Genomic DNA, 24586 nt, shown 5'->3' on the forward strand with positions numbered 1-24586 from the left:
TTTTCCAAATGTGACCCATTTTTCCAGGTGAGACCGCCTTTTCTAAATGTGACTTATTTTTCCAAGTGTGACCCTTTTTAAACTCGTGGATACGCGAAGCGTAGAAACGTGTTTGTTGCGGGGACTCCGATATGCACTCAATAACTGAGGTGTAGACACTGCTCGTAGTAATTAGTCGGCCCGAGTGGTGTTTCGCTAAATTGAAGTGGAGTTGACTTCGACTGTTCGAATTAGTACTATGGCCAACTTGAAGGCTGAATTTCAGGAGCATTTGAGTCGTCCAGGCGTTCAAAATGACCAGGAGATGTGCATTTGTTTGCTGGAAAGTGACCTGAAAAGCTAATGTGGTAAGCTTTGATGAGAATGTGTCTTATTCCTTGACCTTAATGAGTTTATATGAGCGAAACGAACAACTTTTCATGAACGAGACAGCTACTGAATGCGAGACAAACGTCGGCACTATTGTATAATATTGTAGTTTCATTTTTATAATTTAGTGAAATCTAAACTTGAGGCGAGCCGAAATATTGTTTTAACTCTACGACGTTGTGTCAACCTTGCAGTAGTCACGTATCATCGTTTTCCTTTTCAAGTTTGGCTGATTAGATCTGCTCTGAGATCCAGCGTTCAATCAAGCAGGACCTTCGTTCACCGCTTTGCAGTTTAAACACTTCAGTTTTTCATGTTGAGTTGTCCATGTTCAACCGGCAACGAGTTAAGTCTAGATTAAAGTTGAGTTCTCTATACTTGTCTTGTTTATTTTAGTACATTGATCTGAACTCTAAGTGGGATGTGAAATGTACATAAACTTGGAAAGAAACTCCCAAATACTTGATTTTGAAAAGCTTAAATGATTTTTACCCTGTCTTTTGTTTACACTTTTGCTTCCTGGTTGAAAAGATAACAAGGGGAAAGAAACCCCCTGTGAGCTTGTTCCCAATTATTAGTTAAAACTAAGTACATTGACACTTCAATAAAGCTGTTATTATTATTGTTGGAACACATATTTATGGTCGACAGATTTGTCGGATCAACACTGAAAATGCTTGCAAAAGAGTCTACTTATTTTGATGTATTTTACGTACAATATATAGAGACAAGCGGTTCCACATTGGAAAAGAAGTGCTCTATCATAAGAAAGCTTACCTATAACCTTGAATGAAATGCAATGAAAAACGTTTGTGAGCTCGTACGACTTGAATACATGCAAATTTTTCCAGAGGGCAGATCAACATCAAGATCTGGGTGTGAGGGAGGGGGGGGGGGGGGAGGGGGGAGAGTATTCTATGATTTGTTGGGCAGGAGTGTCCTCTGTGACCCAAGAACCCTTAGCCTTTACCATTCCATGTTCTGCTGCAATTTTGCCACCCTAGCTATTCTGGACGTATGTCTTTGTAATATGTGTTCAAAAAAAAGCCAACGAAAAAAGCCTATACTTTGCGAGTTAAGTGCGACCTTGCATGGTACAAACCCGGCTTGTTTTAACAGCATTTAAAAATACACCAGTAATTAAAAGTTCACCAATATGTTTCGTCTCTAGATTACCTAATCCACGAGTTTGGCGATAGGTCTCCTTTGATTTTAAAGTGTGACCATTTTTCCAAGTTGGATCCTTTCTTCCATGTGTAACCCCTTCGTGACGGAACGCACGGGGCTTCTACTGTAAGTACCGCAGAGAAATGGTGGGAAATTTTCCTAGCATTCCTTACATACTCTCACTAGGGATCTTCGTCTTGCGGTCAGGGAAGGCGTCATAATCTGTTTCAGTGACATGTCGATGATATTAAATAAAAAATAAACCAGAAAGGGCCGATGGAATATGAGACAAGCTTTAAAATGAAGTCACGATATTAATAGTGCTTTAAAAGTAAATAGTGCGTTCGAGTCATTCCCGATGCTTTCAAATGATAGCGGACTCCACCGACGCCAGTAATCTGGAACAAAACAAGGTCACTTTATATCGGATCACGTCTAAACATACGCGAAGAAAGACTTGGGCAGGAAAAAAACGTGAGCGGACAAAACTGGGGAATGCCGATAAATCAAGTAATCCCGCAATGATGAACGAATTACACAACATGAACTTTCCTCTGCTTCTCCCCCTGAACCAAGTTCAGATCTACGAACTGAACTTAAAGATACCAAAGTGCCTACGAATGGATGTTGAGCGCGGCGAGCAAACGTAAATGTCTTGTTTACCAAATGAAAGCCATCACAATAAACTCTGAGCTTGAGCTTGCATCGAGCTGCTTGTCCGAGCGTAAAGGAGCGTTTAATTAATCAATCTAGAACAGATCTTAAGGAATAAAAACCCAGAAAATCTGGAATACTTGTCTGAGTATGTCGTTGGCAGTGGGAGCCACGTCCAGTATTATCATGCTCGGCAATTGGAGTTATTGTGTAGAAAATATCGCACAATTACACAGCCAAGGGCAAAAAAAAAAGCGCGAGGAGAAACTTAGTACATGGAGCTAAGATAGATTGTCAGTGCTTTAGGTGACCATGCACTGCTACCAATGGCTTGGCCAATCGCTTGGCCAATGGCTCGTACACGCAACGAAATCGTAAAAGTCCGTAAGTGACGACCGAAAGAAGTGAGCCCATCCCCCATCCCCTGAAAATAGAGGAACTAAGGTTCAAAAGTATAATATTTTTCCAATCAATAACCTAAATACCGTACGATAGACTGGTGCTGGTGACGATTCAACTAGGGAAGGTATAGCTTATTCCAGGAGGCGTCATGAAGCGCCCTGGTAAAACAAACACCGCAAAATTTTCATCAAGTAAGGAGAAGGTACTAACAGGACCTTTTCTTCAAATTGAAATTACTAAAATTGACAACTTTGCATCATTTTTAACAGGAAGGCATAAAAAGAACGTTTAATCATATTGAAATTAAAAACTCGACCAAAGCAATTAAATATTTATAAAGCAGAGTAACGTAGCAGTGCATCATGAACGGTAAAAATAGTTTAAGGTATCTTACTTCACGGTCTACATATAAGGTGCCCACCCATATGCCAGTAGCCTGCGAACGCAGACGTATTTCCGGTTGTCACTTTGTTCCGCCGAAAATAACGTCTACGAACCCAAGCCAGGAAACGATTTCTGTGACGCAATGACTTTTGTTTCTCCTTGGCCAATCAGATTCCATGATAGAATGAAACTCGAGTGCTCCTCAAAGCAAAAACCTCGCCCAGTAGTTCTGGGGCTACTTGAGCTAAACTGTGATTGGCTTAAAATTCCTACGTCACGCAAATCGGTTCCTTGCTCGGGTTCGCAGACGTTATTTTTCGGCGGAACCCACACCCAGAAATACCTCTGCGTTCGCAGGCTAATATGCCAGCAACATAAATTTGAACCGAAACGAAGAATTTCTGAACTATTTATAAGAACTCAGTGTTTTTACGAATTACACCCACAGCCTTAGAGAAATACAGCCCTGTTCTCATAGCATTAAAAAAAAAAAAAAGCCAGGAAGAGATACTTGCAGTAGAAGTCAATTCCGTCCCCTCAGGGGGTAAGAGATTCTCGTCCATATCAACGTTCTTTTCTCTCGCAAGTTCTCGCGCGTTTAGAGATATGCCACTCTAGCGTTTTAGGTGCAGGGCTCCCAACCAATGCTTACATAACTTTTTAAAGATGCTACTTTTAGCCCTGCCCCAAATCTACACACGTGTATTTCACTTGTGGAAAGCTATCGATTTGCACAGTGTTTGGGTTGAAGATTCTCGCCCATATCAACTTTATATTCTCTCGCAAGTTCTCGCGCGTTTACAGATGCGCCACACTCGCGTTTTAGGTGCAAGGATTCCAAGCAATGCTTACCTAACTTTTAGCGTTTTAGGTGCAGGGCTCCCAACCAATGCTTACATAACTTTTTAAACAAGCTACTTTTAGCCATCCCCCAAATCCACACTCGTGTATTTCACTAGAGGAAGTCTATCGATTTGGACAGTGCTTGGGTTAGAGATTCTCGCCCATATCAACTTTCTTTTCTCTCGTAAGTTCTCACAGGTTTAGAGATGCGCCACTCTCGCGTTTTCGGTGCAGGGGTCTCAACTAATGCTTACCTAACTTTTTAAAGATGCTACTTTTAGCCTTCCTCCAAATCTACACACGTGTATTTCACTTCTGGAAAACTATCGATTTGCACAGTGTTTCGGTTAGAGATTCTCGCCCATAGCAACTTTCTTTTCTCTCGTAAGTTCCCGAGCGTTTAGAGATGCGCCATACTCTCGTTTTAGGTGCAGCGATCCCAACCAATGCTTACCTAACTTTTTAAAGATGCTACTTTTAGCCCTCCTCCAAATCTACACACGTGTATTTCACTGCTGGAAAACTATCGATTTGCACAGTGTTTGGGTTAGAAATTATTGCCCATATCAACTTTTTTTTCCCTCGCAAGTTCTCGCGCGTTTAAAAATGCGCCACACTCGCGTTTCAGGAGGAGTCTCAACCAATGCTTACCTGACGTTTAAAAGATGCTACTTTTAGCCCTCCCCCAGGTCTACACACGTGTATTTCACTTGTAGAAAACTATCGATTTGCACAGTGTTTGGGTTGGAGACTCTTACCCATATCAGCTTTCTTTGCTCTCGCAAATTCTCCCGCAATTAGAGATGCGCCACACTTCGCGTGTTAGGGGCGGAGATCCCAACCAATGTTACCTAACTTTTTAAAGATGCTACTTTTAGCCCTCCCCCAAAATCTACACACCTGTATTTCACTTGGGGAAGTCTATTGATTTGGATAGTGCTTAAGTGAGATATTCTCGCCCATATCAACTTTCTTTGCTCTCGTAAGTTCTCGCGCGTTTCAAGATGCGCCACACTCGCGTTTTAGGTGCAAGGGTTCCAAGCAATGCTTACCTAACTTTTTAAACATGCTACTTATAGCCCTCCCCCAAATCTACACACGTGTATTTCACTAGAGGAAGTCTATCGATTTGGACAGTGCTTGGGTAAGAGATTCTCGCGCATATCAAGTTTCTTTTCTCTCGCAAGGTCTCGCGCGTTTAGAGATGCGCCACACTCGCCTTTTAGGTGCAGGGCATGGTCTCAAGCAATACCTACCTAACTTTTTAAAGATGCTACTTTTAGCCCTCCCCCAAATCTCCACGCGTGTATTTCACTCGTGGAAGTCTATCGATTGGGACGGTACTTGGGTAAGAGATTCTCGCCCATATCAACTTTCTTTTCCCTCGTAAGTTCTCGCACGTTTAAAGATGCACCACTCTCGCGTTTTAGGTACAGGGTTCCAACCAATGCTTACCTAACTTTTTAAGGCTGCTACTTTAAGCCATACCCCCAAATCTACACACGTGTATTTAATTTGTGGAAAACTATCAATTTGCACAGAGTTTGAGTTAGAGATTCTCGCCCATATCAACTTTCTTCTCTCTCGTAAGATCTCGCACGTTTAGAGATGCGCCACACTCGCGTCTTAGATGCAGGGATCTCAAGCAATGCCTACCTAACTTTTTAAAGATGCTACTTTTAGCCCTCCCCCAAATCTACACACGTGTATTTCACTTCTGGAAAACTATTGATTTGCACAGTGTTTGGGTTGGACATTCCCGCCCATATCAACTTTCCTTGCTCGCGTAAGTTCTCGCGCAATTAGAGATGCACCACACTCGCGTTTTAAGGGCGGGCATCCCAACCAATGCTACCTAACATTTTAAAGACGCTACTTTAAGCCCTGCCCCAAATCTACACACGTGTATTTCACTAGTGGAAAACTATCGATTTGCACAGTGTTTGGGTTGGAGATTCTCGCCCATATCAAGTTTCTATTCTCTCGTAAGTTCTTGCACAATTAGAGATACGCCGCACTCGCGTTTTAAGTGCAGGGATCTCAACCAATGTTTACCTAACTTTTTAAAGATGCTACTTTTAGCCCTCCCCCAAATATACACTCGTGTATTTCATTTGTGTAAGTCTATCGATTTGCATAGTGTTTGGGTTGGAGATTCTCTCCCATATCAACTTCTTTTTCTCTCGTAAGTTCTCGCGCGTTTACAGATGCGCCACACTCGCGTTTTAAGTGCAGGGGTCTTAACCAATGCTTACCTAACTTTTTAAAGATGCTACTTTTAGCTCTCCCCCAAATCTACACACGTTTATTTCACTAGTGGAAAACTATCGATTTGCACAGTGTTTGGGTTGGACATTCTCGCCCATATCAAGTTTCTTTTCTCTCGCAAGGTCTCGCGCGTTTAGAGATGCGCCACACTCGCGTTTTAGGTGCAGGGCATGGTCTCAATCAATGCCTACCTAACTTTTTAAACATGCTACTTTACGCCCTCCCCCAAATCTACACACGTGTATTTCACCTGGAGAAGTCTATCGATTTGGATAGTGCCTTAATGAGGTATTTCCGCCCATATCAACTTTCTTTGCTCTTAAAAGTTCTCGCGCGTTTAGAGATGCGCCACACTCGCGTTTTGAATGCAGGGATCTCAAGCAATGCCTCGCGCAATTAGAGATGCGCCACACTCGCGTTTTAAGTACAGAGATGCCAACCAATGCTTACGTAACTTTTTAACGATGCTATTTTTAGCCCTCCCCCAAATCTACACACGTGTATTTCACTTGTGGAAGTCTATCGATTTGCACAGTGTTTGGGGAAGACATTCTCGCCCATATCAACTTTCTTTTCTCTCGTAAGTTCTTGCACGTTTAGAAATGCGCAACACTTCCGTTTTAGGTGCAGGGCTCCCAACCAATGCTTACCTAACTGTCTAAATATGCTACTTTGAGCCCTCACCCAAATCTACACACGTGTATTTCACTTGTTGAAGTCTATGGATTTGTACAGTGTTTGGGCTAGAGATTCTCGCCCATATCAACTTTCTTTTGTCTCGTAAGTTCCCGCGCGTTTACAGACGCGCCACACTCGCGTTTTAAGTGCAGGGATCTCAACCAATGTTTACCTAACTTTTTAAAGATGCTACTTTTAGCCCTCCCCCAAGTCTACACACGTGTATTTCACTTGTGGAAGTCTATCGATTTGCACAGTGTTTGGGTAAGAGATTCTCGCCCATATCAACTTTCTTTTCTCTCGTAAGTTCTCGTGCGTTTAGAGAAGCGCCAAACTCGCGTTTTACGAGCGGGAATCTTAACCAATGCTTATCTAACTTTTCAAAGATTCTACTTTTAGCCCTCCTCCAAATCTACACACGTTTATTTCACTAGTGGAAAACTATCGATTTGCACAGTGTTTGGGTTGGACATTCTCGCCCATATCAAGTTTCTTTTCTCTCGCAAGGTCTCGCGCGTTTAGAGATGCGCCACACTCGCGTTTTAGGTGCAGGGCATGGTCTCAAGCAATGCCTACCTAACTTTTTAACCAATCTACTTTTAGCTCTCACCCAAATCTACCCACGTGTATTTCACTTGTGGAAGTCTTTTGATTTGGACAGTGCTTGGGTAAGAGATTCTCGGCCATATCAAGTTTCTTTTCTCTCTTAAGTTCTCGCACGTTTAGAGATGCGCAACACTCGCGTTTTAGGTGCAGTGGTCCCAACCAATGCTTACCTAACTTTCTGAATATGCCACTTTGAGCCCTTCCCCAAATCTACACACGTGTATTTCACTTCTGGAAAACTATCGATTTGCACAGTGTTTGGGTTGGAGATTCTCGCTCATATCAACTTTCTTTTCTCTCGTAAGTTCTTGCGCGTTTAGAGATGCGCCTTACTCGCGTTTTAGGGGCGGGGATCCCAACCAATGTTTACCTAACTTTTTAAAGATGCTACTTTTAGGCCTCCCCCAAATCTACACACGTGTATTTCACTTGGGGAAGTCTACCGATTTGGATAGTGCTTGGGTGAGATAATCTCGCCCATATCAACTTTCTTTGCTCTCGTAAGTTCTCGCGCGTTTAGAGATGCGCCGCACTCCCGTTTTAGGTGCAGGGATCCCAAGCAATGCCTACCTACCTTTTTAAAGATGCTACTTTAAGCCTTTCCCCAAATCTACACACGTGTATTTCACTTGTGGAAGTTTATCGATTTGCATAGTGTTTGGGTTAGAGATTCTCGCCCATATCAACTTTCTTTTCTCTCGTAAGTTTTCGTGGGTTTAGCCTGCTCTCACCCAAGCAATGTCCAAATCGACAGACGTCCACAAATTAAATACACGTGTGTAGATTTGGGGGAGGACTAAAAGTAGCATCTTTAAAAAGTTAGGTGAGCATTGGTTGGGATTCCCGCACCTAAAACGCGAGTGTGGCGCATCTCTAAACGTGCGAGAACTTACGAGAGAAAAGAAAGGTAATATGGGCGAGAATCTCTCCTCCAAGCACTGTCCAAATCGATGGAGTTCCACAAATTAAATACACATGTGTAGATTTGGGGGAGGGCTAAAAGTTGCATCTTTAAAAGATTAGAACTGGTTGGGATTCCCGCACCTAAAACGCGAGTGTGGCGCGTCTCCAAACGCGCCAGAGCTTTCGAGAGAAAAGAATGTTGATATGGGCGAGAATCTCCAACCTAAGCACTGTTCAAATCGATAGACTTTCGTAAGTGAAATACGTTTGTGTAGATTTGGTAGAGGGCAAAAACTAGCATTTTTAAAGAGCGTTGTAAGCATGGTTTGGGATCCCCACACCAAAAACGCGAGTTTGCTGCATTACTAAACGCGCGAAAACACGCGAGTGAAAAAAGATATAAATGGGCGAAAAATCTTTAACCCAAGCGTTGTCCAAAGTGACAGACTTCCACAAGTGAAATACACCTGTGTAGCTGTGTAGATTTGAGAAAGGGCCAAATCTAGCATCTTTAAAAAGTCCAGTAAGCATAGTTTAAGATCCCGACACCAAAACCGCGAGTGTGGTGCATCTCTAAACGCGCGAGAACGTACTAGCGAAAAGAAAGTTGGTATAGGCGAGAATCTCTAACCCAAGTACTGTCCAAATCAATAGACTTCCACAAGTAAAACACACGTGTGTAGATTTGGGGGAGGGTTAAAAGTAGCATCTTTAAAAAGTTAAGTAAGCATTGGTTGGGATCCCGGCGCCTAAAACGCGAGTGTGGCGCATCTCTAAACGCGCGAGAACTTACGAGAGAAAAGAAAGTTGATATGGGCGAGAATCTGTCACCCCTTGAGGGGACGCAAATGACTTCTACTGTAAGTGTCTCTTCCCGGTGTGGTTTTTTTTTTTTTTTTTAAATTCTATGAGAATAGGGCTGTATTCCTCTAAGGCTGTGGGTGTAATTCGTAAAAATACTGAGTTGTTACAAATCGTTTAGAAATTCTTCGCTCCAGTCCAAATTTATGTTGCTAGCACATGGGTGGGCACTTTATATGTAGACCGTGATGTAAGATACCTTAAACTATTTTTACTGTTCATGATGCACTGCTACTTTAGTCTGCTTTATAAATATTTAACTGCTCTGGTCGAGTTTTTAATTTCAATATAATTAAACGTTCTTTTTATGCGTTCCTGTTAAAAATGATCCAAAGTTGCCAATTTTAGTAATTTCAATTTGAAGAAGAGGTCCTGTTAGTACCTTCTTGTTAATTGACGAAAATTTTGCGGTGTTTGTTTTACCAAGGCGCTTCATGACGCCTCCTGGAATAAGCTATACCTTCCCTAGTTGAATCGTCATCAGTTTATCGTACGTTATTCAGGTTATCGATTGGAAAAATAGTTATACTTTTGAACCTTAGTTCCTCTATTTTCAGGGGATAGGGGGTGGGCTCACTTCTTTCGGTCGTTACTTACGGACTTTTACGATTTCGTTGCGTGTACGAGCCATTGGCCAAGCGATTGGCCAAGCCATTGGTAGCAGTGCATGGTCACCTAAAGCACTGACAATCTATCTTAGCTCCATGTACTAAGTTTCTCCTCGCGCTTTTTTTTTTTGCCCTTGGCTGTGTAATTGTGCGATATTTTCTACACAATAACTCCAATTGCCGAGCATGATAATACTGGACGTGGCTCCCACTGCCAACGACATACTCAGACAAGTATTCCAGATTTTCTGGGTTTTTATTCCTTAAGATCTGTTCTAGATTGATTAATTAAACGCTCCTTAACGCCCGGACAAGCATCTCGATGCAAACTCAGAGTTTATTGTGATGGCTTTCATTTGGTAAACAAGACATTTACGTTTGCTCGCCGCGCTCAACATCCATTCGTAGGCACTTTGGTATCTTTAAGTTCAGTTCGTAAATCTGAACTTGGTTCAGGGGGAGAAGCAGAGGAAAGTTCATGTTGTGTAATTCGTTCATCATTGCGGGATTACTTGATTTATCGGCATTCCCCGGTTTTGTCCGCTCACGTTTTTTTCCTGCCCAAGTCTTTCTTTACGTGTGTTTAGACGTGATCCGATATATGATGACCTTGTTTTGTTCCAGATTACTGGCGTCGGTGGAGTCCGCTATCATTTGAAAGCATCGGGAATGACTCGAACGCACTATTTACTTTTAAAGCACTGTTAATACTGTGACTTCATTTTAAAGCTTGTCTCATATTCCATCGGCCCTTTCTGGTTTATTTTTTTATTTAATATCATCGGCATGTCACTGAAACAGATTATGACGCCTTCCCTGGCCGTAAGATGAAGATCCCTAGTGAGAGTATGTAAGGAATGCTAGGAAAATTTCCTACCATTTCTCTGCGGTACTTACAGTAGAAGCCCCGTGCGTCCCGTCATGTTTCAAGTGTGACCCATTTTTTCAAGTGTGACACATTGTTAGAAGTGTGACACATTTCTAAAAGTGTGACACATTGTTAGAAGTGTGACACATTTCTAGAAATGTGACCCATTTTTCCAAGTATGACCCATTTTTACAAGTGTGACCCATTTTTTCAAGTGTGACACATTGTTAGAAGTGTGACACATTTTTAGAAGTGTGACTCTTTCTTTCAAGTCTGACCCATTTTTCCAAATGTAGCTCTGTTTTCCAAGTTTTACCAGTTTTTCCAAGTGTGACGCTTTTTTCCAAGTGTGACCTATTTTTCGAAATATGATTCATTTTTTCAAGTGTGACCCATTTTTTTCTGTTTGGCAATTTTGCTCAAGCGCGTCTCACAAAAAGCCGCGTATCACATATCCTGCGAACGTAGACGTATTTCCGGCTGTCGCTTGTCTCCGCTAGAAAATCTCTCGAACTTCGATCGCTTGAAATTCTGTATTTCATCCGCATCCAGGATCTTTCTTTGTAACGGTCTTCAAACGATTCCGAAGAGGGTAACAACCATAACTGTCTTTCTTTCTCGAAGATTGGAACCATGATGACCACGATGGATCCACGAACCCGCCATTTGTATCAGACAGTTAAAAAATATAAACTTCTGCGATGTCAGTCTTGAGAAACGGAAAGGAATCACTTTCGATGAACTTGGGTGGTTTATGAAACCATTCGCTCGACACGGCGAATCAAATTTGGCTCGGATCGAGCGACGGTCGATATCTCTCACCCCCTGAGAGGTATCAATTTTAAAACATCGCATTATCTCTTTTCTTTTTTTTTTTTTTGTCGGCTCAATACTCTAAAAGTTACCGCAAAAGCTCTTGCTGTGGACCTTTTGAGGCTGAACACCCTAAGAAGTAACAAAACCGTGTTTTTAACCGGCTTAAAGGATACGGCGAGCGTCCCAGTCCTTCCTTTCCTTTCATGAAAGTACCACAATCACATGGTGCAGCCTCTTGAGTCGCAGTTGTTTCTTTCCCCAAGAGGATGGGATTTTTTAGAAAGAAAAAATGGGTGTGGGTAAATGGTATCAGAGACGGTAGTATTCACAGGTTAACTGCAATCCTAGTCACTTCTTCGTAGAAAAAGAAATAAAACGCGAAGAGTATCTCTTTTTCTTTATCAATCCGTTAAGTGAAAACTAAACTAGTACGGTTTGTACGACATGTACGAGCCCCGAGTACAGTACAACCTCCACTAACGCCCACCTCTCCACAACGGCCTCTTTTTTTGTCCCCTCGGACGGTCTATAAAATTCACTCTTATTTTAACCTCTCTACAGCGCCACCTCTTTACAACGGCAACGACCACTGAAGCGCGTCTCAACTGCGTCCCTGCCCCCCCCCCCCACCCCCTCAAAGTTTGGTGTGGACGCAGAACCGAGAGAACAGATCGATGTGTAAACGCATCAGTTTTAAACCAGTATCGTTCACAAAAAACAAAATCGTTTCAACTATTTTTATTTTTTTACTCTTTCAACTTACTTTGGACATGTCAAGTAAATCAATGACTGAGGATCTATATACAACGGGAAATTTCTCAAGTATTAACAGTTAAGTTGTCCGCCATTATTGATAGATTCATTCAATCTAGTGTTCATTGCAAACAAGGTGTAACTCAAGTAACAGACTCCCGATCATAATTCCCTGAGAAATAGCACAAGGGTCCTTTAGCTTGTACCCCACGGGGTTGTTGAAAAGGAGGGATTGCAACCGGTAACTAATTTATGTTACTAAATTAAGAAGCCTAGAATTTAAAAGCTTTTAAGCTGCATCTTTTAAGCTGCATCTTTTAAAAGCCTTAAAAAGGAAACTGTCTAGCGTTTCGTTGACGGATGCAGACAAAAACACACATATTCATTAAATTATGCCGGGTGGACTTATTCCCCTTATTATAAAAAAAACCTGATATAAATATAATGATAAATTCCTGTGACAAGAGAAGATAAGGAATGCATCTTTGGTCTGTAAGAGACTTTTCCTCTTTCTCTTGTGACTACTCCATTCTATTACTCCGCTGTAACCATGAATAGACCAATTTCGACATATTAAAATTCAGCCTAACACAATAGACCTCAGCACGAGGCTCTGGGGAATAAACCCCACAAACCCTGTAGTTATTCCCCTGAGCCTCGTACTGAGGTCTATTGTTTTATGCTGAATTTTAATGTATCGAAATTGGTCTATTAGAGCTAGACCTCGACTCTGCGCAAGGCTACTAAAAAGTAAGTTAAGAATTAGCAAGTCCACTTTGCAGCGATTATCATCTAGTAACTGCGACTCTCTTTTGCTATCTTCTTCTAGTAAACCGCATTCCTCTTGACGTATTATATATATTACAAATCTATAAAACTCTAAAAGTTACTCAAATTAGTAAAGGTCCACATGAACTCCTGATCTTGGCTCGTTCTCATGTTCTACTTGCTTGGTGAAGGGTTAAACGTTTCTTTAAAATGATAACGAGCGGGTTGGCCGATTTTTGCGGGATTCTTGGTAAAGCGCGAGACAAACGCGGTAGAAGAGACCTTTGACTCTTCTGCCACGCGTAGCTCCCATTCTCCTCGCGCGGACCACTAATCATTGGGGTCCGCAATATGTACACAAAAAATGGCGGTAAAAGATAACTTACGGTGAATTTCTTCGTCTTGTGTAGGTTCTACAAAAACTTGAAACAGGTAGTGCTAAAAATATTACAAAATGTGAACTCTGGCGGTCTTCAGTACACGAGGATGAAATATAGTTCTGTAATGTTTCTAGAATGAAAGTTTGGCGCCGTTATTCTACTTCAAGGTAGGGTGGATATTTTCTGCAGTAAAATGCTAGTCTTTGAGGATTCTCCCTCAAGCTTTCATCGTGAGTAATTCTGTAAACCTGATCGCGCGAGAAACATAGCCAGAGTTGGCTTAATCTCCTCGCTTCACGCGCGAACACGGGCTACAAAAGACTGGAGTAACGTAAAGTTACTTCTCAACCTTAGTTGATCCCTGATAAATGTCTGTACTTCGATGAGAAGCCACGGCCAGATAAACACTCTCACCCATGTTGAAAAACACCATATCTCGTGTTCTTTCCGAGGGAATGTCTTGAACTTTAGCGAACTTTTTCGAATAATCTCGATCCCACGCGAAGATGCCTGGACTCCGGTCACTGCTCACTATCGCCAGGTATGTTTTCTCACGTGACATGAATGGGGACGTAATAGTGATCCAATCACGAGCCTGTGGAAGTAAATACTCACGTGAGCCATAATTAAAATATGATAGCCAGCAGTGAATGCTTTGTTTTGACATTTCTTTTTATTCTTTTCTTACTATTTGGTGTTCAGTACCCCTTTGGAGTAGCAAAATGTTTTATTTCTCAAAGAATGTTTGACAAATATTTTTTGCTGACTTCACTATTATCAAAAGAGTCGCAGTTAGAGTTAATGAAAAGTTTGCCCTATTTGTGTTCGTGATTACCGCGCAAAGTAAGTTCCTTTACCCTTACAAAATTGCTCAAAGATCAAATTTCATTTCACCTTTCAAGCTTGAAATCTAAATTACCAGAACATACTTCCAATATAGTTCCGAGAATTTGGTGCCATATCAAGACAATATTCGTTACTCGACGAATTTCTTTATTCTCATCACCTGTCATGTACACATTGTGGGGAGAAGTTTTATGTTAATCACAGCATATCTTACCCTTCTCGATGGCACTTCTTGGAATAGCTTGAATTGTGTTCCATTCCACCGGAAGATTAGGGAGCTCTCTGCCTTCCAGCGGGCCACAGCCAAGAAATGGACGCCGTCAACAGACAGGGCCTTAACTCCATAGGCGCGCTCTCCAGTGGGCAACCGATGAAACTCTTCAAACCTCGCCCCGGACCACTTGTAGATTAATGCGTATGCACCGCGAGAGAAGGGACCTGGGTGAAAGGAGGTCGACGAAAGTGAAATCGCATAAAATCACACACATTGGAATCTTGAACTTTCCATAATAAGATTGGATAAGATTGTCCATAATTCAGCCATGGTTCATCATAATAAAAAAATTTAAAATTGTTTTTCCCAATATGCCCGTACTTACCTGATCGTAACGTTACCTCAATAATTTGTTTCAAGAAAATCTGGTGCACAAATGGTGTTTTCATGCAGAAGCAATATTTCCTTAGTATCAGGGTTTTTGCAACAGGGGTGGGCAAGACAACGATTTACGTCTAAACTGTTCTTTCTTTCTTTTTTTTTTTTCGGTAGCCAGTAAAAGTCTCCAAAAGAAAATGATAACGTCTAGCTCATGGCCAAATCATCTTAAATTTTCTATCTAAAATGCTCCTGTTTGACTAGCAAGAATATTCCAGTGTCGTAGCTGAGAAAAATACGATCAACACTAAAAACAGAAGCATTGATAAAATTGCACTGCGGTAAAGTCGGTAGAATATCAAGAACGATTCCAGAGGGTCTTTGGTAATCAAATGGTTGACTTTATTAGTTACCTCCGTATAAAGTACAGAACGATTCATACCTGTTATTGCCAGATATGTTGAGCCATTCATTTTAAAGTGCTCTACATCAGCTCCCACAGCTGCGATGTCCTGGAACTTTACAAATCTCTCGCCGTCCCATTTATAGATGTGTGAGCTACGCCCATAATAAATTGCCACGGCCAAGTAAGTGTCTTCGCCGATTTTAAACGGCTCAATATCAAATGCTTTGACTGTTGGTAAAGTTTGAAACGGAACAAACATATCCCCATTCCACTTAAAGATTGGCGAGTCATGCGAGCGAGAATTACTAGCCACGGCAAAAAACACGTCTTCTCCAATGACGAAATGTTGCCACTTGCGAGCGAAGGGTACCTTGAGGATTTGGAAACTACGGAACCTTGAGAGAGAAAGACAGAGAAACAGGTTCAACAAGAAAAAAATGTCAAGTCCCCTAAGAAAAGTAATCCTAGTGCAGTGCAGTGTGTTTCCTGGTAAGCAATCACTACATTCTTTCATCTGGTTTAATCAGTCACAGAAAGAAGGGAGAATTTGAAGTCCTGGAAGTTGTGGGGAGGGGGAAGAGTCCAAGGGGTATGGGGCAGAGCCAAAGCAGGGCAGAGCCAAAAATGACCAAAAGCAGCAGCGATTCCACGGGTTTTTTTTTACGACTGTCCAGTGATAAAGCGAATCTTAAGTGATCACTTGTCGGGAAACCCTTAAACGCAAACGCGACAACGATGAAATACAACAACAGTGTAAGTGCACCGTGTTTGAAGTTTCCAAACGTTTCTCAGGTACAAAATAACATTTCAAATTACAGAACTGACAAAGTGAAACAGTCTGTAAATGTGTTTGTTTCTTCTCGTTATATGGCATTGCCAGATGTTGATTTTACAATGTGTCCACCGAAAAACGCACGAGCGTATAAGTGACATCCTAGTTTTTATTGAGACGATGCACTTTTCAAATTTATGTAGCTGTCGTTTTGCGTTTTCCTAAAATTACCGCACTGGTATTGTGTACTAAGGGCAGGCTAAATAGCAAGCTTCGAGGCCATCCGCTAGTTAACTTAAGATGTACTCCTCGGCTGCTGTTTAGTTAAATGTCGTGTTTCAAATAAATCCTTTCACTACCAAACTCAAAATGCAAATTCTCCTCACTAGTCTCCAAACATTTTTTCAACTTAGTTGTGAGAATTCGGTTGTACTTCAACACCTATCTAGTTTGATCCTGTTCTCCGAGGAAAGCAAATGCGCGGCTGAAAGGATTCGACTTCACAGTGATCAAGGTTTAATTTTTTTTCCAAACATCAATAGAAACGCAATTCTTAGAGTCATGAAAATGAATACACCGATCACTGAAGTAGCAGTCAAATGATGTATGGAGACCAGTAAGGGGATCCGTCCCGGGGGGGGGGGGACTCCCATATAAAAAGGACGGGGGGTGCTGGTACCTCTTAGGATGTTCAAGCTCAAAAGGTTCACAGCAGGAGCTTTACGGTGCCTTTTAGGGTATTGAGCCGAAAAAATATCACAGAAGATAATGCCTTGTTTTAGAATTGGTACCTCTTAGGGGCTAAAAACATTTCAAGGCACGCCCACACAACAGGATCCTGGTACCTCTTGGGATTCTTTTCAAAATTTTCGACGACCCTCCCCCCGTCCTTTTTGTGAGGGAGTTTCCCCCTCCCCCCGATCACTGCGTGAAGAGGTAAAGTGCATTTCAAATAACTAAGGAAGGGAAATCAAAGACAGCTGAGATAGAAATAGGCAAAATCAACAGGCAAACAAATGAACCAATAAGTGAATAAAGAAAGATTGAAGAAATAAGTAACTATAACTGAATAACTGACAGTGTGACGGAACAACTGCAAAACGAAATTTTCCTAAGAGGCGCGTCGAAACCCGCGCGGACACAAAACTTCTGCGATACGAGGATCTGTAAAATTTGGAGCCATTTTTCTGTAAACACTTAGCATTTTGCACGGACTTAAGTTGTCAGTAAGGCATTCGAGGTAATGAGACGTGTTATTTATCTACACTGTTAAATTCAGTAACAGATATAAAACAAATAACCACGTTAACAAAAGAAAAACAGCAACAACAAAGCGAAAATTGGTTATTAAATCGAACAACACGACGAACGATTACGTTAATATTTCGTTTAGCAATTAATCTCTGAACTTGTAACAGTGCAAATGGAGTGAGCTCATGTGAAAAAGAGAGGTTAATATTACAGTGTGTGAAAATTATAATTATTATTCATGAGGATTATTATGTGAAAGATTCACTCACGGGTTGTAACTGGAATCTTGTTCCAACGAATGGACACTAAATATGAAAAGACACCGAGATACGTAATTCACACACAGAGAAATGGAAGCTAAAAATGCACAAAAACGACAACGTATGTTCTTTTCATACAGTAACAAAAACAGTAAAATTTCGATATGGAAAATCTATTTAGTAAGAGTGGTTTTCATAACTATGCTAGCTGCGAAGTGAGAACGTCTACCAACGTTTGGCTTTTTAAACTGCTGTCAATCATAACGACGACAGCAGAAATCTGCAAAATGATTGGACAAGGACCGGTTTGTCCGAGAGACGACGATGTCACTCGGTCATGTTTAGTTGCCTTAGTAGCCACGATCGACAGCACTTTACACCCAATTGTTGGTCGACGTTTGAACTTACTAGTTCGCGTAGTTTTGAAAACGCTGTAAGGTAAAAAAAAAAGCTGAAAACGACAGAACTGTTTTAGACAGCCATGCTTACCTGTATTCGTTATCCCATTTGTAAATAACGAAGCTCTTCCCTCCCAACTGAGATACGCCCAGAAACAGCTGCTCGCCAATGTAAAACGTGCCCAGGTCCCACGCATCCATGTATAGCGTTTGAATCATGTATTTCTTCATGAACTGGGTCTGGTTAGGGTATACTAAAAAACAACAAATTCGCATAAAGTCAGCAACACAATGATTAAAAGCAGAGCACTTTGATGTGTGTATGGAATGAGGCTTTAACCCGCCCCAGCTCCCGTCTTACTTACCTCCTGTAGGAGGCTGAGCAGTAGTTGGTGCTGCAAAAAGAGAAAAAACATTTTACGACAAGCATTTTTTTCACAACTAAGCTGTATTGCTTTTTTTACGACGCATGATACAGTGGAATCCCTATTTTTCGAGCGAGTTTTTGTTCCTTTTGCAATAATATTAGAAAACATTTACCCTCGATTTTTTCTAATCCATTTCCGTTCCCTTAAGTGGCTCGAAGAAACGGGATTAAACCATATCAGCTATAAAAAGACAAAGTCAAGCCGATCCAAAAGTAATGCTATACGTCACCTCTATTTTGTGTAAACCGCGCCTCCCCCGAAAGACGAAAGCAAACAAACAAACATACAACTGCTAGAGTAATCCGTATGAAACGAGAAAAATAGGATCCACCCATGCTTTTGTGGTTTTGAATCGCCTTATCTATCTTAACGCAAATTTAAGTTCTCGAATGAATTCGATTTTCTAAAGTTGAGTTCTAGTAGTGTTAACTGGAGTGTGAAGCAATTATTTGCTCCTAGAAACTTCAGCAGTAAGCCCAAATTAACCGCAACAAGCCTTTTTTGTTCCGGCTCTGTCCTTGAAGAAGGTCAACAATACAACTTTTTCAAGCAAAATTATCAGTTCGCAAGACTTAAGTGTGTTAATTTAGGTTTTCAAAACGTCCTGAGCAAATAGGTTATGGGTTATCAAGGTTGATGTATTTTTTTCAAAATTATGGGGAATAGAATTTTTTATATTCCAAAAAGAATTTCTAACCATGAAAGTACCACGAAAGAAGCCGTTAGTCATACTTTTCTCGAAGATTTGTCTCAAAAAACAGAAAAATCTGCATCATAACATAATCTCTATTTATGGCGATTACACGAAAAACGTCCTTACTTGATGACAAAGTGGGCGTCGGCACTTGATGACCTGGAAAAAGGAACAGGAAGAAGCATTTAAAATGGACAAAATTTGCTTCATCACGACGAGTTGTCAGCGTGAATCCGGATCGATACGAAAATTGATGTCGCATCACTAACCATGCAAAACAAACAAAGCACTTGGATACTGAGTACTGATGTCAGAAAATAGCAACAAGATACACTATTATGGTGAATATTTGTTTATTGACAACGTAAAAATATACCTTCGCATTTCGCCACGGCACTGCAAACTTCTGCTCCTGAAAACGGTAGACAACACAAAATGCTCAAGATCAAACAATGGATTAACTTCAATGCAAAAACAAAAGAAACTAAAAGATGAAATGAGTTTTAATCAACGAGACAATTAGCATCTCCAAGGAAACAAAGGGACTAACGCTTTTAAACAGAACGGTTATATTGAGACTTTGTTGGACTTAACGAAGGAAAAATTATTGAGTATGCGTCATTGAGCCTTTTATGTGCGTCAGAGTATTTTAAGAACCTTATTTCACGTATTTACGTCAAGCGTCCTGGGTGGTGCAAACATTTAAAGAACAAGTCTTATGACGGGCTTGTTTCGCGTAAAATAACTTCAACATTATTTTTATCACCAGAACGAATGCGTAATATTACAAGCTTAAACGAAACCGCATCGTCACCATTAGTAGAGTAGAGAGGAATAGCAGGACACGTGCAGTACTCGTGTGCAAGTGTTATAAAACGTACCAAATTTAACGCATATCAGCTGCTTTCCATCTGAAGTGAGGTACTCTCCTGGTTCACATTTTGGAAGGGAAAGTGCCGAACCAGGCTCCCCCTGAAACAAAAGAATCCAATCAAAAACCGCCCAGCTATTCTCGATTGAAATAAACCCTCAGGCACATTATCCATCAGTTTCGGTCAGGTTCGAAAAAAATCGAACACAACTCACCCTCGGTCCTTCTGGGCCGACAGGGCCTGTCTCTCCACGTGGTCCGGGTAAACCCTAAAGTGGAACAGATCCGAATAGATCAGCTATCTTTAACTAGATGAGCACACATCAACCTTGGTCAAACTTCATTGCCACCAAGTGGTCAGCAACAAATTTTATTTGCGTGATGCATGCGTTGAACAGTTTAAAGGAGCACTGTCATCTGTTTTTGCAAGCTTTACAATTATAAACGCCAAAAGCAGATCTTGATTAGATCGAAACCAGTAATGATGTGCTCTATCTATAGAGCAGAACTAAATAAACGACTGGAAAGCATTGGGAAAGAAGCATGAGTAATGATGGCGAGGATGGAAGTGGATAAAGAAACTAAAAAACGTGACAAAATAGATCCTGGGACGGGCTTTGCAAATAGCTTGAAAGATTGGCACAAAAAAACTTACTGCAGCCATAAATTCCTGAAAAAAACGCTCTTTCTTGTTATTATAGCCTTATGAACTACAACGTGACAGTGCTCCTTTAATTTTGCTCATACGTTTTATGCCAGTGTTATGGTGCTGTGAAATGTGACGTAATGCTGTCGCTATGAAATCGTGCAATAGGTGCTGGTGATGGGAGATGAGAGGTGGCTAAGAGTGTTTTACAGTTTGAGGTAGTTACTTGCAACTTTAAGGTGTTAGCTTTTATCAAGATTACCCGAATAACTTGTTAAAGAGGTCAGCAAAGCGATTAAGCCTTCAGTACAAATCACTATGGTTACGGGTTAGTGGTCAATGTGTGTTCTTTAAATTCGTCACGGAATCTTTCCTTCATCTCGTCACAAATCCCTCTTTCATAATTTAGCGAGGACTGCGTGACGAATTAAGAGAACGTCCTTGTTTAGATTAGCATCTGTAACATGAATATGGTTTAGTACCTGAGGCCCGATAGGTCCCTGAAGTCCCTGACGATGAAAAGCAAACAGATGTATGAGGAGAATGCGTGAACAAGGCGACAACCCCACCATACAGTTGTTACAAGTCAAGATATTACGAGTCAATTCTGTTGGAGATGGACAAGCCATTAAAGTAGATAACCTTCACCTTGGGTTGGATATGTGGTTAGTAAGCGGCTGATCACGATGGACGTATGTACGAGACGTCATTCATGAACGTAAATATTGCAGATTTCTACGTTAAAAGTTAGTTCGAATAGAACTTGGATTTGCCCAGTTAACATACAATCTTGTTCTCGGGCTCTGCCGGCAATTCGAATCCAAAATGGCGGCTTTTACAAACCACCATCTTAGATACAAACGCCGAGAGGATCCTAGAAGGGAGTTGGGAAAATATGAAACAAATGCCCAGCACAAACCACAGGAAAACCAACGATTTAACCTCCTGTTGACCTCACCTGTTTTCCTCTGGGTCCTCGGGTTCCTTTCGCAGCATTCTAAAGTGTAAACAGAGGAAATCAACAAAAAGAAAACGCATTTGACTTACACACTTTTAACTTTTGTTTCTCACCGCTTTAATCTCAGTCGCTGATTGCCACACAGGACATGTCTTTAAACGAAAGCCCTGAAAATTTGATGCTCAACGATGCAATATTTCCTGTATGTTTTTTTTCATTGTCATAATAATAAAAACCTTTCTGATTGAAAGTGTACTGATATTGAAGTAGAAATTAAACGCGACAGTCTTGCGGGTTTCATATTCGTACAAAGAAAATGCCGATGGCTTAATTTGTACCTTACAGGCAACAAAGATTATGCATATAAGTCCGAAACACAAAAACAATTTTCATAAAACTGGAATTGTTAATCCATTTTGGTCAAATGACTCATGAACGCAACAGAAGTGGCACCACACCTTAAAATTCCAAGTTATTTGACCGCAGAAGAAACATAATGAAAGCAATATTCGAGAAACCTAATTAGCAAATTTTTAATGGCAACATCGCTTCGAGAAAGTCACTGGGTTCGAATATAGCCGCATTAATTGTTTTCGACCTAACGTTTGCTATTTATAGTTTAAGTACAATAACAGAATAGTGCGCTTGATTCTATAATCGAAGGTAACCGAGAAACGGTGTATTGCCTTGCCAGCTTGGAAAAATAAACAACTTGTATATTGAATTAGCATCTCTACTGAAACCACTCACGCCCGTCTTCGTTAAATGGTTCAGCGAGGAAGTTTTGACAGATCCTTTTTAAGCGCGAGATAAATTATCCATTGTTCAAATTTCCTTGTTTTGATTGTTAATAACGTCACGAGGTAGGCGCGAGCTTCACTTTATAACAAGACGGGAACACACAATACCACTGCGGCCTCAGGGTAAATTTCACACTCACAGGGGGTATAACTTGAGGTATTTCTCGAAAAGAGCGCGAGATTAACAGATCGAATGCCTTATGACAGTTACACGTCTTCAACAAGTGTTCCGTGATTAATAAAACGCGCGCGCGAGGGTTTAACATTTTTATGGCGTTTCTCGGCGCTATCTTTCACTTTTTTCGACCTTGATCATGTTTTCAATTAGGACATGACTCACATTTCTAGAAAAACCGCGACCTCTTTCTGGGAAGCGTTCCAACTCCATCAGAAAGTGACATGCTTTTGTATTTTAACTGAACGAAAGTTTTCTTTCTCCATTTTGATGACTTTATCGCACGAAAAGCGCACACAGCGCTGGTCAAAGTATCTTAGCGGGCGCCCAATCTGATTTCCCTTTACGTGTCCTTTGCCGGATCAGAACTTTGACATTTTCTTATCAGTGTCCTCTGCCTGACAATAGGCTGGCTTGACAGTGTTTAATTTTGTGATCTCTACAACCCTGTAATTTGCATTCCATTGCATTCCAGCGAAGCGAACCCATTAAAAATCGTCTAGAGAAATACACCATATGTCAATAGACGGGCGATACGCAACTAGTTGAAAGGACATAAATTTTGACGGGCTAAGTACCTGGCACGGAAGAAATCTCACGAAAGCAAACGGCATGATTTTTTACTGTTTCTTCCAAAACCTCTTCCTTAAGCTAACAAGCGAATGAACGCAACAGAGCAGAAATCCTTTGGGAAGGTTGTTAAGCAATTAAAACATCGAAGAACTGTAGTGTCCTTTCGTTGCGCAAGGTTATGGGTACATGTACCTTGGTGGAAAATAGTTTGACAAGAAAACACTTGTTTTGAACTATATTGTGAAGTTCTTTTAAATCAACAAGCTTAAACCAAGTCCCACACCAAGGAAAGACCACTCTTTCCCGTACCTATTAAAAAGTTTAATTTACCATTCTACACTCAACAAAGGCAGTGAAACTTGGTCTAATTAAAATAAAATCATTGCGTTGTAAAATCAACGCCATCAAAGATGAAGGAACAAGTACGTTTGTACTCACCCGCAATGCCCTGCTGAGTTTCCCTTCGATTTCAGCTGAAATATACGTTCTGCAAGCTTTAGAACACTGTCTTTTCGTAACAACGGTTGGAGCCAACGAAATTGTCAAAACAAACATAAACGGCAAAAAAACCATCATAAGATGAGCCATGGCTAGGTTCCTTCTGTGAATATTCAGGAGACAGAAACGTACTGTACTGTGACTAAACCACGATCGGTGTCGTTTGTATATACTAAACGCTTTGCAAGGCGAGCCTGCTTCTTATAAATGATCAGAGATTAAATCATCGCACCGATTTATCATCAGCCCCAAGTCACGCGTTCACACTCCCAAACCGCATTCATTGAATCAAATGCAAATCAAGTCGATTGAATCGCAGTGGGGCTTCACTCTCACCAATGAATGACAAGCATTTACCGACGGGACGCACCCCAAGCTTCAATACGAAGTTTCCCTTTCAATTTCCGGTCGTTTTTTCAAAACAACTGAAAATATTACTTTCCGCGATCCAAAACTTTTCACAGGCGGAAATCGATATCAAAATAAGCCATTCAAACGCAAGCCGGGCCTCGCGCACCGGAAGTGTTAACAAGATGGCGAATGTATATATCTGAAGAGTCGGTTGAGCCCCAAAAATTCCTTGCCCCCCTTGGCTGCCCGGCACATGGGCCACTGAAAGAGCGGTGGATTAATAATATTGCAGGCACATTGTAACATCTTGAAAACCACTATGTTAAATATGTCACGCGACGTTTTTTTACAGCTGATCTTGAGTAAGAAGGTTTACCGCCTAATAGGCTCAAAATCGTGCCATTGATTTAACGTGATATGCTCTCAATGGCTAACCTATCGAATTCCTTTTGTACAACTATGATAAATCAGTCATCCGGTGGTTAGAATTGTCGTCCCTCGGATAACAAGGTACATACAGATGGTCGGTATGATCGCGAACGAATGCTAACAACACCTTGTCAATTTGCGCAATATCAAATATTTTTCGCAGGCTTTTCATAACGTAGTAATTTGTGATTTTAAGTGTTTCCCCAGGCAGGGGTGTAGGGTGGTCCTTCTTATCACATGCGGCATCTGTAGGCTCAAATACCCATCGCTTACGCACAAAAAATGCGAGATAAGGAAACTGTCTGCAGAC

At 41.1% G+C, this 24586-nt stretch overlaps 1 protein-coding gene across 3 annotated transcripts; it reads right to left on the minus strand.

Moving 5' to 3' along the window:
- Positions 1-12150: 12150 nt before the first annotated feature.
- LOC110054932 (uncharacterized) lies at positions 12151-23813 on the minus strand. 3 transcript variants are annotated; one of them, XM_020761307.2, is made up of 13 exons: positions 23437-23811; positions 21451-21489; positions 20975-21001; positions 20062-20115; positions 19857-19947; positions 19352-19387; positions 19102-19134; positions 18219-18248; positions 17945-18107; positions 17465-17500; positions 15209-15567; positions 14389-14612; positions 12151-13923 (listed from the first exon to the last, which is right to left on the minus strand). In XM_020761307.2, the coding sequence occupies exons 1-13, from the start codon at positions 23584-23586 to the stop codon at positions 13666-13668; spliced, it is 1500 nt and encodes a 499-aa protein (XP_020616966.2). In that variant the 5' UTR covers positions 23587-23811; the 3' UTR covers positions 12151-13665. The 3 variants fall into 3 exon arrangements, with proteins under 3 accessions (XP_020616966.2, XP_020616967.2, XP_020616968.2); XM_020761308.2 differs by lacking the exon at positions 20975-21001 and having other exon boundaries at positions 23437-23813; XM_020761309.2 differs by lacking the exon at positions 17465-17500 and having other exon boundaries at positions 23437-23802.
- Between the last annotated feature and the right edge of the window lie 773 nt (positions 23814-24586).

The sequence above is a fragment of the Orbicella faveolata genome, unplaced genomic scaffold (genome assembly GCF_042242905.1).
Source record: "Orbicella faveolata isolate gen_17 unplaced genomic scaffold, um_ofav_v1 contig_2, whole genome shotgun sequence".
Classification (NCBI taxonomy): Eukaryota; Metazoa; Cnidaria; class Anthozoa; order Scleractinia; family Merulinidae; genus Orbicella; species Orbicella faveolata.

Coding starts and splice junctions, on each gene's coding strand:
- LOC110054932 (XM_020761307.2), bottom strand. CDS start 23,586: ATGGCTCATCTTATGATGGTTTTTTTGCCGTTTATGTTTGTTTTGACA. Junction 18,249..19,101: donor GACGCCCACTTTGTCATCAA/GTAAGGACGTTT, acceptor CTCTTTTTGCAG/CACCAACTACTGCTCAGCCT. Junction 13,924..14,388: donor AAGAAGTGCCATCGAGAAGG/GTAAGATATGCT, acceptor TTACTTCCACAG/GCTCGTGATTGGATCACTAT.